Source organism: Desmodus rotundus, chromosome 12, assembly GCF_022682495.2.
Source record: "Desmodus rotundus isolate HL8 chromosome 12, HLdesRot8A.1, whole genome shotgun sequence".
In the NCBI taxonomy this organism is placed as follows: Eukaryota; Metazoa; Chordata; class Mammalia; order Chiroptera; family Phyllostomidae; genus Desmodus; species Desmodus rotundus.
Window position 1 is genome coordinate 19,892,432 of NC_071398.1, and position 14,245 is coordinate 19,906,676.

At 46.5% G+C, this 14,245-nt stretch overlaps 1 protein-coding gene across 1 annotated transcript in view; it reads right to left on the reverse strand.

Annotated features, from left to right (window-relative positions):
- Positions 1-428: 428 nt before the first annotated feature.
- GLG1 (golgi glycoprotein 1) overlaps positions 429-14,245 on the reverse strand; it is a 106,473-nt gene continuing 92,656 nt past the window's right edge. The window contains exons 20-26 of the mRNA XM_024556084.4: positions 13,304-13,427; positions 11,530-11,672; positions 11,236-11,337; positions 10,199-10,306; positions 8,731-8,851; positions 8,025-8,131; positions 429-5,469 (exon numbers count right to left, since the gene is read on the reverse strand). Coding sequence (XP_024411852.2) covers positions 5,302-5,469; positions 8,025-8,131; positions 8,731-8,851; positions 10,199-10,306; positions 11,236-11,337; positions 11,530-11,672; positions 13,304-13,427 — 873 coding nt within the window. The 3' untranslated portion in view covers positions 429-5,301. The remainder of the gene's footprint in view (positions 5,470-8,024; positions 8,132-8,730; positions 8,852-10,198; positions 10,307-11,235; positions 11,338-11,529; positions 11,673-13,303; positions 13,428-14,245) is intronic.

Consider the following 14,245-nt stretch of genomic DNA (forward strand, 5'->3'; position numbering starts at 1 on the left):
GCAGCCACTGACCCCAGAACTGAGCAGGGCACAGAAAATAAATGCGGCCTAGCTCTGGGCCTCAGCTGGAAGGCGGCCATACGACCAGGCACCATCCACGTGTTGTACCTGTCAGGTGAGGTTCCAGGTAGGTGCTCTTCCCAGGAAGGAACCTCAGGGCACGGCTTGAACACATGAGTAGAATGAACAATTATGGACACATCGGCCCGAGGGCCAGAAAAACCCAGATCTGACTTCCATCTCTCCGCTAGAAGTCCTATGGTCCTACTCTGCTCGTCTTAACCAAGAACACTAAAAACCTAACAGGAAGTTCTGTGAGCATCGGTCACAAGTTCACAGTCAATGCTCACAGCTCTGTAGACTTCTACGGCTCTTCCACCAGGAGAGCAGGTGGTTGTGGAGAGTCCTCCTAGTCACCATAGAGAAGATTTAACAAGTAAAAACCTGCAAACTCTTTATTAAATTCTCCCATTTCATCTGTACAGAAAAAAAATGCACATTATGTTCAGAATCTCGGAAACATCTCAAAATCACACAGCATGAACATGTAAAAACAAGGAACTGCAGGGAGTTTATACACAGAAAGGAAAGCCATTTACAAAAGAGGCTTGTTAATTTTACTTTTCTTTCTTCCTTAAAAAAAAGTCAAGGGCCTAAGACCTCACACAGCATTTGCTGCACAGTCTGTTTTCCTGTTCGGACTGACCTGGGGACACCGTGCTGGGAGAGACCGCTCCATCCAGTGCACTGCAGTCTGCCCGGGGACCTGTTCAAACCACCCTAGCATGTCTGGCCCAGGTCCTGCTGGGCTCTGGGTCCAGGTGTCAACTCTATGTTGGTGGGGAGGGGAGGCAAAAACGGAATATAGAGGCACTATCTGAATGCTCTCCTCGCCCAGGGAGATTTCTCCACGGCGTGTATCCCAATGTCCCTACCTGTGTACCACGGTGGATCATGGGAAGGGGGAAGGAGAAGCAGCCACTGCCAGGACCCTGTCACCACCAGCCCTTGCAGACCATCCCACCTTTGCGCTCCAGATGCAAACAGTCCCTGGGCCTCCACAGTGGTCTCACTCGATGGGCTGGGGAAACCTGCACCCTGAAGGTCAGTCTGAGTTTGCTAAGGACTTCTGCGCTGCCTGAGGTCGGGGCAGGAAGGGGCATCTGGCTTCAAACTGGACTGCCCTACTGCGATTCTTGACTGCCCCAGCGGAGAAGAGGAAGGCCAAGAGCAGCGGCAGTCAGAGGCAGTCAGAGCGGTGGTGGCCGAGCAAGACGACTGAGACAGTGAGAGGCAGACCAAACCCCGGCTCTGGCCCCAGGCCTTCGCAAATCAAAGACCACGGGAGAGGTGAGGAATGTCCCTAAAGGCCCAGGAGAAACCAGAGCACCAGAGGGCTGTTTTGTAAAACTACTTCAATGCTGTCCAAATGATGAGAAATAAATGGGGTCTCTGAGGTTTTTCAAATTTGATCTTTGAGTATTTCCCAATTTATAAGAATCTGAAATACAAGTAAACATATCAAAATGCACATAAGTCAAAGGCCATATTCTTTTTGTTCTATGCCAAAATTTAGGTTGAATGTCAGGCTGGGCTGGCTGGCTTCCAAGGGTCCCTATTCTAGCTTCCTTCTCCATATACGCTTACTTAGCATGAGTTCTGTGTGAAGAATGTGTATTTATTCATTTATTTTTTTGGTGAGGGAAGGGAAGAAATGGGAAGTGAAGGCCTTTTCTCAGAGAAACTTGAGGACAGCTCAGAAAGGAGGTCCCGTGTCGCAATCTACCCTTCCCTGACAGATCACTGTGGAAGGGATCGTTGAGCCAGAAGTAGTACCAGTCTGGGGGTGGGGAGGATGGGCGCCCTTTCCAGAAGTCACGCTCATATATGAGAATGACTCTCCTCTTGGGAAGGCAGAGGAAGTCAGCATATAACTTCCTTTCCATTTTGTCTGATACAATGTAAATGGACACCATGATCTCTTAACCATTGGATTCTTCTATTATGTGACCTCAGGAAACGGGAAGAGATGAAATCTAATAGCAATTTTCTGTGACATCTTCTAGGAAAGCAGAATCTCCCTCTCTCCCCACCAGCAGAACTGCTCTGTCCCCCAGAAGAGTAAGCACAGGATGTTGAGACTGCTGAAAGCCTGCAATGGATTCAAGTCAACACCTGCTCACTGAACACTAGAATCCTCCTAGCTTCTAAGGATGCGTGGGCTCAGAACGAGCTGACTGGATCCACAGAACTGGGACTGGGAATGTTGGCAGAGGACCTCCAGGGAATGCAGAGAACCTGAGCCTTTGCTAGGGCTTCCATCTCGGTGCATCTTGCTAACAGGCTTCTCTAGGGACAGCAGCAATAGCAGAGGAGGACCAGGGATGCACCAAGGTAAAGTCTCACTCCTAGAGCCACCCTCTGCTCCCTCCAGTACAGGGAGCAGTTGGTCTTGCTCTTGACATTTTGCCCAGATTTCTGATTTCCTGTACATAGTGCCTCCAGCTCAGGAGCCTGACCTCCTGGTGCCTCTGGAATGTCACGGAGCACATTAAGTGTGAGTCCCTGAGACACTGGAGTGAGCTAAGAAGGCCAGGAGAGTTACCTGGCTATTGTAATTTTCAGGAAAACCCCCCACCTGTTACTTCTGTTGTTGTTCACGGGCTAGGTGGCAGCAGGTAAATGCCGCGGTCTGTCCTGAGTTCCTCCGGCAGGGCCGTGGTTTCTTCCTGACGAGCTGACTGCCTCACAACTGAATCGAGAGGCTGACGATAACCAGAGTGCCCCAGAACCTCTTTGCCACACCCAATGCAGAAAGGAACAGATACAGTGCAGGCTCGGACGGTGCTGGGCGCAGAAAACTGCTCAGAACACTGCCTGGAGTCTTAAGAACCAGTCATATAAAACTATTCCAAGTAGGATGGGGAAATGCTTTCTTACAACAAAAAACTGAAGATACAGGCAGAGTTAGCCCTTCTACTCTGACCATTTCTAAAAATGACATATGTTTCAAGAATCAAACTCCTTTTCAAACTTCCAGATCTGCCGCAGACAATGAACAGAGATGGTCTCAGTTCAGAAAGAACAGACATATCGAGAGACACTGAACTATGGAGATGCTCTACGTGTATTGGGAGGGAGACTGCGGGGATGACGATGGTTCCCGCCCCTCCAAACAGTGAGCATTAATTCTATGCTGTAAACCACGCCAGACACTCTGGGGGTTCTGCGTTTAGAGGATATCCCCGCTTCTCGATTCTAAGCCTCAGTGGCCCCCATCCCGAGGTGGGAACCCCTGGGAGTAAACTGTTGGGACCAGCTCAATTCTGTCCAGCAGTGGTGGTAGTAGGGAGTGTTGCTCAGACTTTGAGAGTTTCAAGTTTTATGAGACTGAAGAATCTCACGACAGCTGCTGAGAATCAGGAAGACTCTAAGAGCGGGACCGAGGGGACCAAGCGGCCCAGCAGCTCCCCTCAGAGACTTGTACTCCCCTAGGCCGGGGGAATGCACAGCTGGCTTCAGGAACCCACTGCCTCCAGGAAGGGTAGTGAGGAGAAATGAAAGGAAAAGAAGAAAACCACAGTATCGAATACACATCAGTCAGGTCAGACAAGGAGTAAGTTGGATCGAGCGACCCACAAACTGTCCCGCTTTGTACTGAACGCATTCCAGGGAAGACAAACGCTGCGTAGGTCCGGGGCACACGTGGACAGAGGCGAAGGAGGGGCAAGGGAGGAAGGGCGCCATGATCTATGTAGACAGTTTTAGGCACATGATTTATAATACTTGGTGGACATCTAACAGGTTAATAAAATATATATTATATAAATATATCTCCCACTGTACACGCCGCCCTCTTGTGCAGCTACTGTGACTCCATGCCCCAGACTCTAGCCAAGGTGTGCCAGGTAGAACTGCGAGGCCTGCACTCCTCCCTCTGTACCCTCCAAAGCTGTCACCTCCACACTGGAGGGGAGGGAGGAGGGCCAGGAATATTGCTTCCATTAAGCTCAGACTCTGAAAAGACCGATGAATCACCAGAGTACAACATCCAGCCAATGCCTACTACAGTGGGTATATGCAGCAAATGGACAGAAAGAAAACAAAAATGGAGAAAGCCTCCATCTTTTCATGTAATAGCTTTCCATGTGCTCTCCATTGTAGAGGCATAAAGGAGCTTGTCTGGGAAGGTGGCCTTGAGCCTGCAGAAAGGTCAGGTTGGACTGCCAGTCACACCCTGAGACCATGCTAAGAATCTTTATAAGCCATTGTCTCTGACTTGCATTGTTGCCTAAAAAATAAAGCAAAGTGAATCAATCCCTTGCTCCTCCTTCCTGCCCTGAGTCCCTCCCCGACACTCGCCGCTTCCTGGCAGGACTTCTGGAGCAGCTGCTACCCCAGCAGGGTCAATTCCAATGTAACTGAGTCCTGCACTAGCCTGGAGGAGGAAGATCACTGGGATTCTGCTGCCTAGGGTCTCAGGATCCAGCCTCTCAGGGCAGATCAGCATCACAGAGTTTTGGTCCTCTCCCCAATCCATCCGCCCCTGGCCTATGGAGGCCCATGCTTTACTTCACTGAGATGAGGAGATCACAGAAACACCCATGGCCTGGGGGGTCTTGACCAGCAGTGCCTGTATTAGGGTGGAAACTGGAAGGCATAACTGTTTCAGCAGAAGAAAATAGGACCCTAAGCAGGCTGGTAAGTGGTTTCCATGACTTGGTGAAGTCCATGGCCCTGACATGGCCCTAAGGTGCTTTCAAGAAATAAGCGAGACATCCCAGTTATAGCACATCGGGTGGTGTGTTTCCCCTCTAACATCCTGTCTTCATCGTACACAGTCACACAGAAGAATAACCCCACTGCCCAAATCAAGCCTGGAGGAGATGTGTTACTATATACATTTTTTTCTTTCTTTAAAAATGTCTTTCTTTTTTTTTTTTTTGGTGTTTTTTTTTTTTTTTTTAAAAAAAAGATCATTTGAGTTGCAGGTCAGGTGAGTTGGTTCTGGAAGTACCGGTAGTTCCATTGGTATGAGAGAGACTTGTCTACAAGCAGGTAAGCCCAAGTTTGCCGACAAAGGTGAAAACAAGCGGCCAGCTGCTGATGCTGCACAAATGGTCGAAAGGAGAGGGGCACCACGAGACGGGCGGAGTCTGAGACGGGACAACGCAGTGGATACCTGCTGCTGCTCTAATATGGGTGTTGGAGGCACCTCTGAGAAGAACGAGGTGAGCGGGAACGCTATACAGGAGGGCTGTACAAACTGGACAGGTGGTTCCTTTGGTGGTCAAGGTGGCTCTACCTGTCCTTGAGCTCTCGTGTCACTCGTTTGGTGATACGTCCACACATCAGGCCAATCAGGAACAATATACAGATGCTCCCACTGATCACAGAGAGAATGTAGTTCTTTGACGGGGATGTCATCACTTGCATGGCGAGGTCGGAGAAGCCATCCGCTGGGGCCACCTGGAAGGATGTGTAACAACGTCACCCTTTGAGACAGAACCGGGCAGGAGGGGGTGCTAGCTCTAACTTGTCCTACCTCGATTCCTAGTTGAATTGATGTCATTTCTTCTGAGGAGAGAGGGCAAGGGACAAGAGCTATAACTCCTTTTTCTGATCATAATATTGCATATATCTACTGCGCACGATTAGATGGACCTGGAGAGTATTGTGCTCAGTGAAATACGCCATTCAGAGAAAGACAAGTAACCATGCAGTCTCACTTACAACTTTACAAACAAAACAGAAACAGAAGCACAGAAACAAACAGAGACTGACAACTGTCAGGGGAGGAGGGCTGGGGAGCTGGGTAAGAAAAGGCGAAGGGACTAAGGAAAAAAACAACATAGAAAACACACAGACACAGACAACAACAGTATGGTGGCAGCCAGAGGGAAAGGGAAGACAGAGAGGTGGAAGAGGACAAAGGAGAGATAAATGAGGATGGAAAGAGACTTTACTTTGGGCGATGGGCGCACAGTGCAGTGTGTGTTACTGAGCCATACACTTGAAGCTTGTATGATTTTGTTAACCAATGTCACCCCAATAAATTCAATTAGAAAGAGGGACTGCTAAGAACATTAAAAAGAAAACAGATTAGAAAATGCAGACAAATCCAAAGTGGGAAGTGTCATCACAGGAATCACTCCCGACAACAGAGTGACAGCCCGCACGCGGAGGACTGGACCATGTGCCGGGCCCTGGCACAGGGCTCCGCATGTTTTCACCCCCTGATCCTCACACCAGTCCTTGCAAGTGGGTTTCATGACTCCCATGTGCCAGGTGAAAACCCAGAGGCCCAGGGAATGGGAGGTGTTTAGAGACTCACAAAAAGTCACAGGTACTTAACATATTCTGATTTATTTTCTTCACCTTGTTTGTAAAAAGTAATTGAAATTGTGTTGTATGCTAATTCTGTATCTTGACTTGTTTTCACTCATTGTTGTATCATAAAAAATCAAAAATAACGTGCAAACATGACGTACAGGGACTGAACACACTTCACCACTCCCCCCCAGACATGTAAACGATACAGTCTTCATCCTTGGTCTTCCTCACTGCTGTCTCAGATGCACCTCTACGGGAGCCTGCTATGGCGGAATCAGAACCGAAAGGCTCCCCAGCTGCACACGAGCCTGTTCTTTTGAGCCTCCCCTTAGCCGGGGTGCCTGAAAAGGGCTGGCCCTGAGATGCCTGGGCTGCTTCTGTGCTCATCCCACATACACAAAATAGAGCAGGAGGCGTCAGATTAATGTGTGAGCACCCACATTTGTCAATACGAGACAAGCAGTGGCGTTACCCTGAAGCAATGCTTATCAGCAGCTCCAAAGTGGAAACGATAAGCAACTACCGTGTTTTCCGAACTATAAGACGCACCTAGGTTTTAGAGGAGGAAAACAGGAAAAACCCTGCTGATCCACTGTGCCATGCCCCCGCCTGCAAGCTACATTCGGACTATAAGACGCACCCCCATTTCCCCCCAAATTGGGGGGGGGTGTCTTATAGTCCAAAAACCACGGTAACTTTGTGTCTCTGCTGTTTCGATTAAGGACTGTAAAGCTGACTTTGTTCCCTTGGGACAAGGGCCGAAGGGTGCACTTGCAATATGGACACCTATGGTCCCTTATGTCTAAGTATGAAGACTTTCTGTGGTCTTCCTGCTTGCCTGTTACCCTTGACCGTGAAGCATATAGGTGACAGGAGGAACCTGCAGAGAAGGAGTCCTTGTGTTGACTCCCGCGATCCAAGGAATGTGTCTCTCCCAGTGCAGGGAGATAAAAGAGCTTAGATCTGAAACCTGACTTTTTCACCTTGGACGAGTCATAATTTCTGAGGTCAGGTCCCCTCCCACAATGTATGAAAAAAATAATCATTCCGCTTACCTCGTAGGGTTTCAAGGTTTAAATGAGGTAACATACACATCAAAGTGATTTGTAAACTATAAAGCAATGTATACATGAGAAGAACTGTTACCAGTCTTCTCAAGGAGGCTGAATTTTTGCAGGAAAAATCCCCCCCAGCCCAAGTCCGCCTGGGTACCACACCCTTTCTCTAGTGTCCTGATGTCTCTCTTTACCCTCTTACTCTCCCTGTCCCAGGCTAGCGGAGGGCTGGTCTCACATACATACTCTTCTCCGCAGACTGTGTAGAATTAGAAAAACAAGCTATGCAACAGGAGTGGCTGGATTTCTTTCTTTTCCCATGGGCATAACGTCTAGTTTCTCTTTGTAGAGTTGGCTTAAGTCATATCCTTCCTTTGGGTGACTCACTCTTTAGTGGTGAACTATGAGCAAATGAGGGCAGAAAGTAATGGCCCTGGCAAAGCCTTGCAGACCCAGCCCAACGCAAAGCCAGGTGGTGGGTCCAGGCTCATGACAGACAAGGAGGCTTAAAGGAACACTGGCAGATTTTCAACTGCACTTCCTGCCAGACTCACAAGAATACTGGTGAAGCATCTTAAAGAGATTGGGAAACGGACAGAAGAGACAGCCACGTCAGGAGGGTCTCTTGGTCTTTACCTTTGCCGCGTAACTCCACATTTCGATCCGATCATTGAGGCGTTTTTTGCACTCAGGTTGTAACCTCACCCGCTTATCCTCCAGGGCCTCCATGAGGCAGGACATTTCTGTGGAAGGAAAGGGGTAAGAGAAGTCTGAAACCACACAGAACAGAGAAATTCGGTATGGTTGGGAGAAGGGTACCTAACCACCAGAGACCTCAGAGCTGTTGGATGAACAAAGTTGAATCCATTCTAGGAAACCTGACCCAAGACCTAAAATGGAGCATAGAGAGACTTCATTTCCAAGGTGGACTGTCCAGAGTCTCTCCTCAAGTCTGTCTTACTTTTTACTGGGCACGCATGGCACAGAAACAACTTTAGCCCTGCCCAGGTTCGATCTCTCCTGGGACCTGGGGACTGAGCCCACTGTGGCCCCAGGGGGAGCTGAAGAAGCTATTCTAGATGGGACAAGATGGGAAAGAGGTTCAAGAGGATGGCCTAATCTCTGCTCCCCTGATAACTCCATTTTCATAGCCAGGTCAGTTCAAATTGCAGGATTATTTCAAAGTTCATTTTGCCACAAAGGCCCATCCCAGCATCCCAGACATTATAGTCTGTGGTTGAGCTGCAGCTACAGAACAGCGGTCCAGCAGTGGGGGCCAGGTGTCACTCTTTGCTCCTCCCAAGATAGTCCAGACAGGATCGGAGCGAACACAGTGACTTACGACGTCCTCGGCCAGGGGTGATGGCTGCACAGTGGTGTTTAATGTCCAGGGCACATGCTGTGTGAAGAACTGGGTCCACAAAGATGTCCGCTTTGCTTTCCTTCAGCATGTTTAACACCTCCTACGAAGGGAAGACCATTGTGGAGAGAGCTTTTACAGAGAAAATGCATCAGATCTATTGTCTGCAAACATTTTAGGTACAAACACAAAAGGCAAAGAAGGAAGGCTGAGGGTTAACAACAGAGCCTGCTCTGAGATAGGTGGCAACTGGCGATGATGCAAAGAACGCGGAATTTTAGCATCCAATTTAATTCAATAAATACACTTGGGGGCCTAGTGAATGCAAAGCTAAGCAAAGCAGGAGACTGTAAGATCAGATCTGGGTTTTTGACGTTCTGGTATGCCTTATTATTAAATACTAAAAGTTAGTGTCCATACCAGTGCAATACAGTTAATTCGATACTTTAAGAAGTCAGAAAATGTGAAATCTGAAAATCAGAGTAATATGTTATATAAGAATTCCCAAAGGTAAAAGTCTGCAAAATGTTTCACTTTATCTCCATTATCCTCAAAAGGAAAATAAAGAAATTGACAGAGCATAATGCTACTGAGAGATTCTTATTTGAGTTTGAAGAAGTTCTGAACAAGAGACATATAAACATAACAGAACTGAAATCAACTCTGCAGACTCTCCGATTCTACTTGATGAAATTATAGGAGGTAAAGGCAGGCTGAAAATTATTTCTTAAATAAAAATTAGCTTGCTGTCAACAGAAAGACTGTAGTCCCTGTAGAACAACAATAACAAGCCCCACCCCCAGCGAAACTATTATCGTTCAAAAAGTCCTCCTAAAAGCTATATGGGACCATTTGATGACAGAAGAAAATACCCAGATTTAGCTTTTAGTGAACTCAGACCAGGAGAAATTGGAAACATTTCTAGCACATGAAAATATCTGCACACAATATTCACATTCACTCGACAAGGACATCACTGAAACACTTTTCAAAAAAAGATAAAGCTTTTAAAAAAAAAGTCAAATATATTATTTCACTTTCAAATTTGCAAGATAATGTATACTTAGCAGTCACATTTTGATAAATTTGTTATTATGTGATGTTTCTGAAGTAAATTTTTAGGTTCATTGATTTTTATGAATGCAATACACTTACTGATACATTGCAGCTGACATTTTGCTTTGGTACTTCACTCAAGCGTGCCCTTTAAACAATGGTCTAGTCATGGAAATGAGACACATTCACAAACAATTAGTGCATATGAAAGAGTAAGTTACAGGCCATTAATGGTCAAGAACCCAATTAAAATTCGGTAAGAGGGAACAGCACAGCATTCTAGGAAGGACATTTTAGATTTTATTACTAAAAAGTGCAGACTATAGCATTAAGAGGAGAAAGAGAAAGAGGAGAGAAAAGGAAGTGGGGGGAAGTGGTAATGGACGGTGGTTACCTTTTTGCACAGTTCCGTTTTGATTTTGAGCAGGTTAACTTTGAGGCACTCCTCTACTTGGCCTGTCTGCTCCTGGGCTGCTGCTTCCTCGGCACAGAGATTGGAGATCTGTCCAGGACACACAAAGACGAGGCCGCCCTGTTCTCACCAGAAACCGTGGGCTCTGAAGTGGGTCGATTTTGTGGTCCTCCCACATACGTGCCCAGGGCTCTTGTCAGATTCCTGGTGGGTGTCACTCCCCTCCTCCCTCCAGAACGTGACACCACGCTCTGTTTTCCTTCACAAGGACTGGCACCGAGTCAGACACCAGCCAGTGCACGTGTCTTTGGTCGTCAACCCTGAGATGTGACGCAAACTGTCCCAGGACTGGTCGAGGACTGCAATCAAGGACTACTCCCTGATTCACTGGAGGAAGGTTATACAGGCAAGTAAAATACTAAAAGCAAATGCTGGACATCTACAGAGGTTCAGGGTCAACCCAGACTAACAACTTGGAAACACACACACAGGGTACCTGAAACACAACCTGCAGCACAAATTAAAAACTTAATCTTCTTTGGACAGCTTTTAGTAAACTCTTTTCGAAGTGTTTTTAGGTATTATCCTCTAAAATGCACGTATGTTGCACAAGGTTTTCCACATGGCCTTTTCTAGCTAGGAAGTCAAATAATTTCCAAGGACAGAACTTCTTAGCTCTCCTATAGGAGCACTTCTAGTTTTCTGACAAGCCTTGGGGTATTCTGGGCTGACCATTAGAATAAGGAGAAGGGGAGAACAAACTGCATGTCGATAGGTATAGTAACAGAATGCTCTTGTTTAATGGAGAAACGCAGAGTCAACACTGTAAGTGACAGGGCAGGTGCCATGTCTAACTCGGCGTTACAGATGACCAGGGACTCAGGCGATGCAGAGCCTAGAAGATAGGCCTTCAACCAACCCTGGAGTCAGGGCCCAGGGAAAGAGAGGAAAGAACTTCCCGCCAATAAAAGCGGCTCTGATTAGCTCTGTTCACAACCAGTTTCATATCCAAGGCCTACCTCATCTGAGCAGTGCAGCTGGAGCTGAGGATCGAGGCGGTAATCCAGAGCGGACTCCTGGATAATAATTCGGATCTGGTCTTCGCAGTCTGAAGAGAGGCGCTACATGTCACAAAGGTAGAGTATGTCAGCCTGTTAGACAACTTCAGCTTTTTATTTGTCCCCTGATTTGGGGAAGGTACGAAAAAGGCCTTGGGAAAGTAGGACCAAACTAAGACCTTCCGAAGAGAGCCACCACCAGGAACAGAGGTGGTTCCATCAATACACCTCTGTGGAGCACCCAGGCCAACTTACCTGGTCAGCATATCTCAGCTTGAGGCAAGAGATGACTTGACCTTCTAGCTCCGAATCCTCCTTGGCTTTCGTCAGGATGCCATGACAGAATTTAGGAATGTCAGCTTTACAGGCTTTCCTCAACACAGGGTTTAAGCGGTAATCTAGAGCAGAGAGTGGGAAGAACATGATGAAATATTCCAACTGGATTCACAAATTTTTTAGAGATCCACCTTCTAAAGCATATGATATCAGTGACCACAAAGAAACCACTGATCTGTTTATTCAGTATATGATTACAGAGCTCTCACTATATTGTTTTTCATCAGAAATACAAATCAGGAATCCTTCTACTCTGCAGCAGCTCTGCAGGGTCTGAGGCTGACATTCTAAGCAGTCCTCACAAAAATCAGACAGACATCAACGGCCTTCCCCATACCAGTTATTTTTGAAAATACTGAGAACAGAATTTCAAAGTCACCTTGGCCATTATGTTACAAGATCTTGCAACTCTGAGATGAAATTTCTCTGTTCTAAAATGATTACCCACGCCCTGGCTGGTATAGCTCAGTGGATTGAGCACTGGTCTGTGAACCAAAGGGTCACTGGTCCAATTCCCATTCAGGGTACGTCCTGGGTTGTGGGCCAAGTCCCGAGTAGGGGGCACTCAAGAGGAAACCACACATTGATGTTTCTCTCCCTCTTTTTCTGCCTCCTTTCCCCTCTCTAAAAATCAGTACATAAAATCTTTAAAAACCAACCAAACAAAGAACAATGACTCATATACAAGGTCTGTCTGGAAAATGTCCAACCATTGTTAATATAATGAGAATGATTTGCAAGACATGGACCCTGGCAGCCAAGGAGAGTGGGCTGGAATGTGCATGAGGGAACAATGACGACTTCACTGTACTAGTCAGTGGGGGTGGCAGACACCGTTGAGTGAGCATGTGTACTGTGTGACTGTCACATTCAAAATGACTGAGCAAGTAGAACAATGAATCTGCATCAAATTTTGCACTAAGCTTGAACATTCCTCCACAGAAACTATTCGAATGATTCAGAAAGCTGCAGCTATGGGCAACTGGTGATTGGCAGCTTCCTCACAACAACATGCCCGCTCATGCATCACGTCTTGTGCAAAGTTTTTTGGTGAAACCTCAAATCACCCAGGTGACTCAGCCCCCCTACAGTCCAGATTTGGTGCCCTGGGACTTCTGGCTTTTCCCAAAACTAAAATCACCTTTGAAAGGGAATAGATTTCAGACCATGGATGAAATTCAGGAAAATACGACAGGGCAGCTAATGGAGATTCGAACAAATGATTTTGCAGAGTATTTTGAACCGTGGAAGAGACTCCGGGAGAACTGTGTGAGGTCCCAAGGTGCCTACTTTGAAGGGGACTGAGGCATCATTGCCCTATGTACAGTGTTTCTCGTATCTTCTTCAATAAACGCCTCTATTTTTCATATAACACAGCTGGATACTTTCTGGACAGATCTTGTATTTGCTTGCCATATGCATGAAGTTTTATTAAATCTCTAGACTTTTTAAGAAATCTAGCCTTATTTTTTATGCCCATCAAAGTCAGCTTTCTATTTTTTCAGCTTCCTCTTTCCCATGGCTTTCAGTCTGTACTTCTGCATACTATTCAAAGAAGAAGTCAGTCATTGTGCTTACAGCCCACTCTCCCTTAAAATTCACAAGCGACAAAGCCCCTGCAGTTTAATTAGGCGTGCACATGCCCTCTCCGCTCCATTTAGTGTGGGCCAGGGCAGCCCAACCAAGATGTTACCTGTGTTCTGGGTGATCTGGCGCTTGGTAATCATCTGTTTGCATTTGGGATCCATCAATTCGCTGTTTTTATTTTGCTTCAAGCACTGCAACATGGTTTTGGAATCTGCTTCTGGACAGAATCTCTGCAAAGAATCAAAGTTTTATAAAAACAGCTATCCAAACATGGCAATTGACACCATCTGTATCACTCACACATCTATTAAGAAGCTTATACCGGAAGCAGCCTGAAGGTATCACCTGGTACAACAAAGACAGGTCTAAGCCAGAGTAAGCACTCAGCCTCAAGTTCCCTGTTCTTTGCCTACTTCCTACTGCAGTTCTCACATTTCTTTCTCCCATCTCAGTGTTTCCTACTTTGCACAGGATTGATTCTCCACCTTCACAGCTCTTACATTACACGGAATCTCATGAGCTTACATATTACTATGCACGAACATAACATTGTACCAAGTGGCCAAATATCTACCCAATTCCAATGGGAAACGTAGGAATTACCCACTAACCAATGTGAACAGAGATGTGTAGAAGAGGCTCGTTTGATTTACCTCTGAACGACAGAGCTAGAGTCTGAGCTCCATTTTGCATTAGTAAAAAATTCCATCTCTACTTGCTAATTACAGTCCACTGACATCTGAATTTGGGGGTGTTGACTGCTGATTGATTTTTATAAAAGTCATCAAACTCTTAGGAAGTTCTCCCCTGGCCAGGTGGCTCAGTTAGCTGGAGCACTGCCCTGTACACCGAAAGGGTTGAGGGTTTGATACCTAGTCGGGGTGTGTGTGGAAGGCAACCAATAGATGTTTCTCTCTCTCTGAAATCAATAAAAAAAATCCTCAGGTGAGGATTTAAGAGAATTGAAATCTTATAAAATTCCCACAAATCAGAGGCTGACATTTCCATTTTTACAGAGGACTCAACTCTACTGGGCCCAGCTGAATTC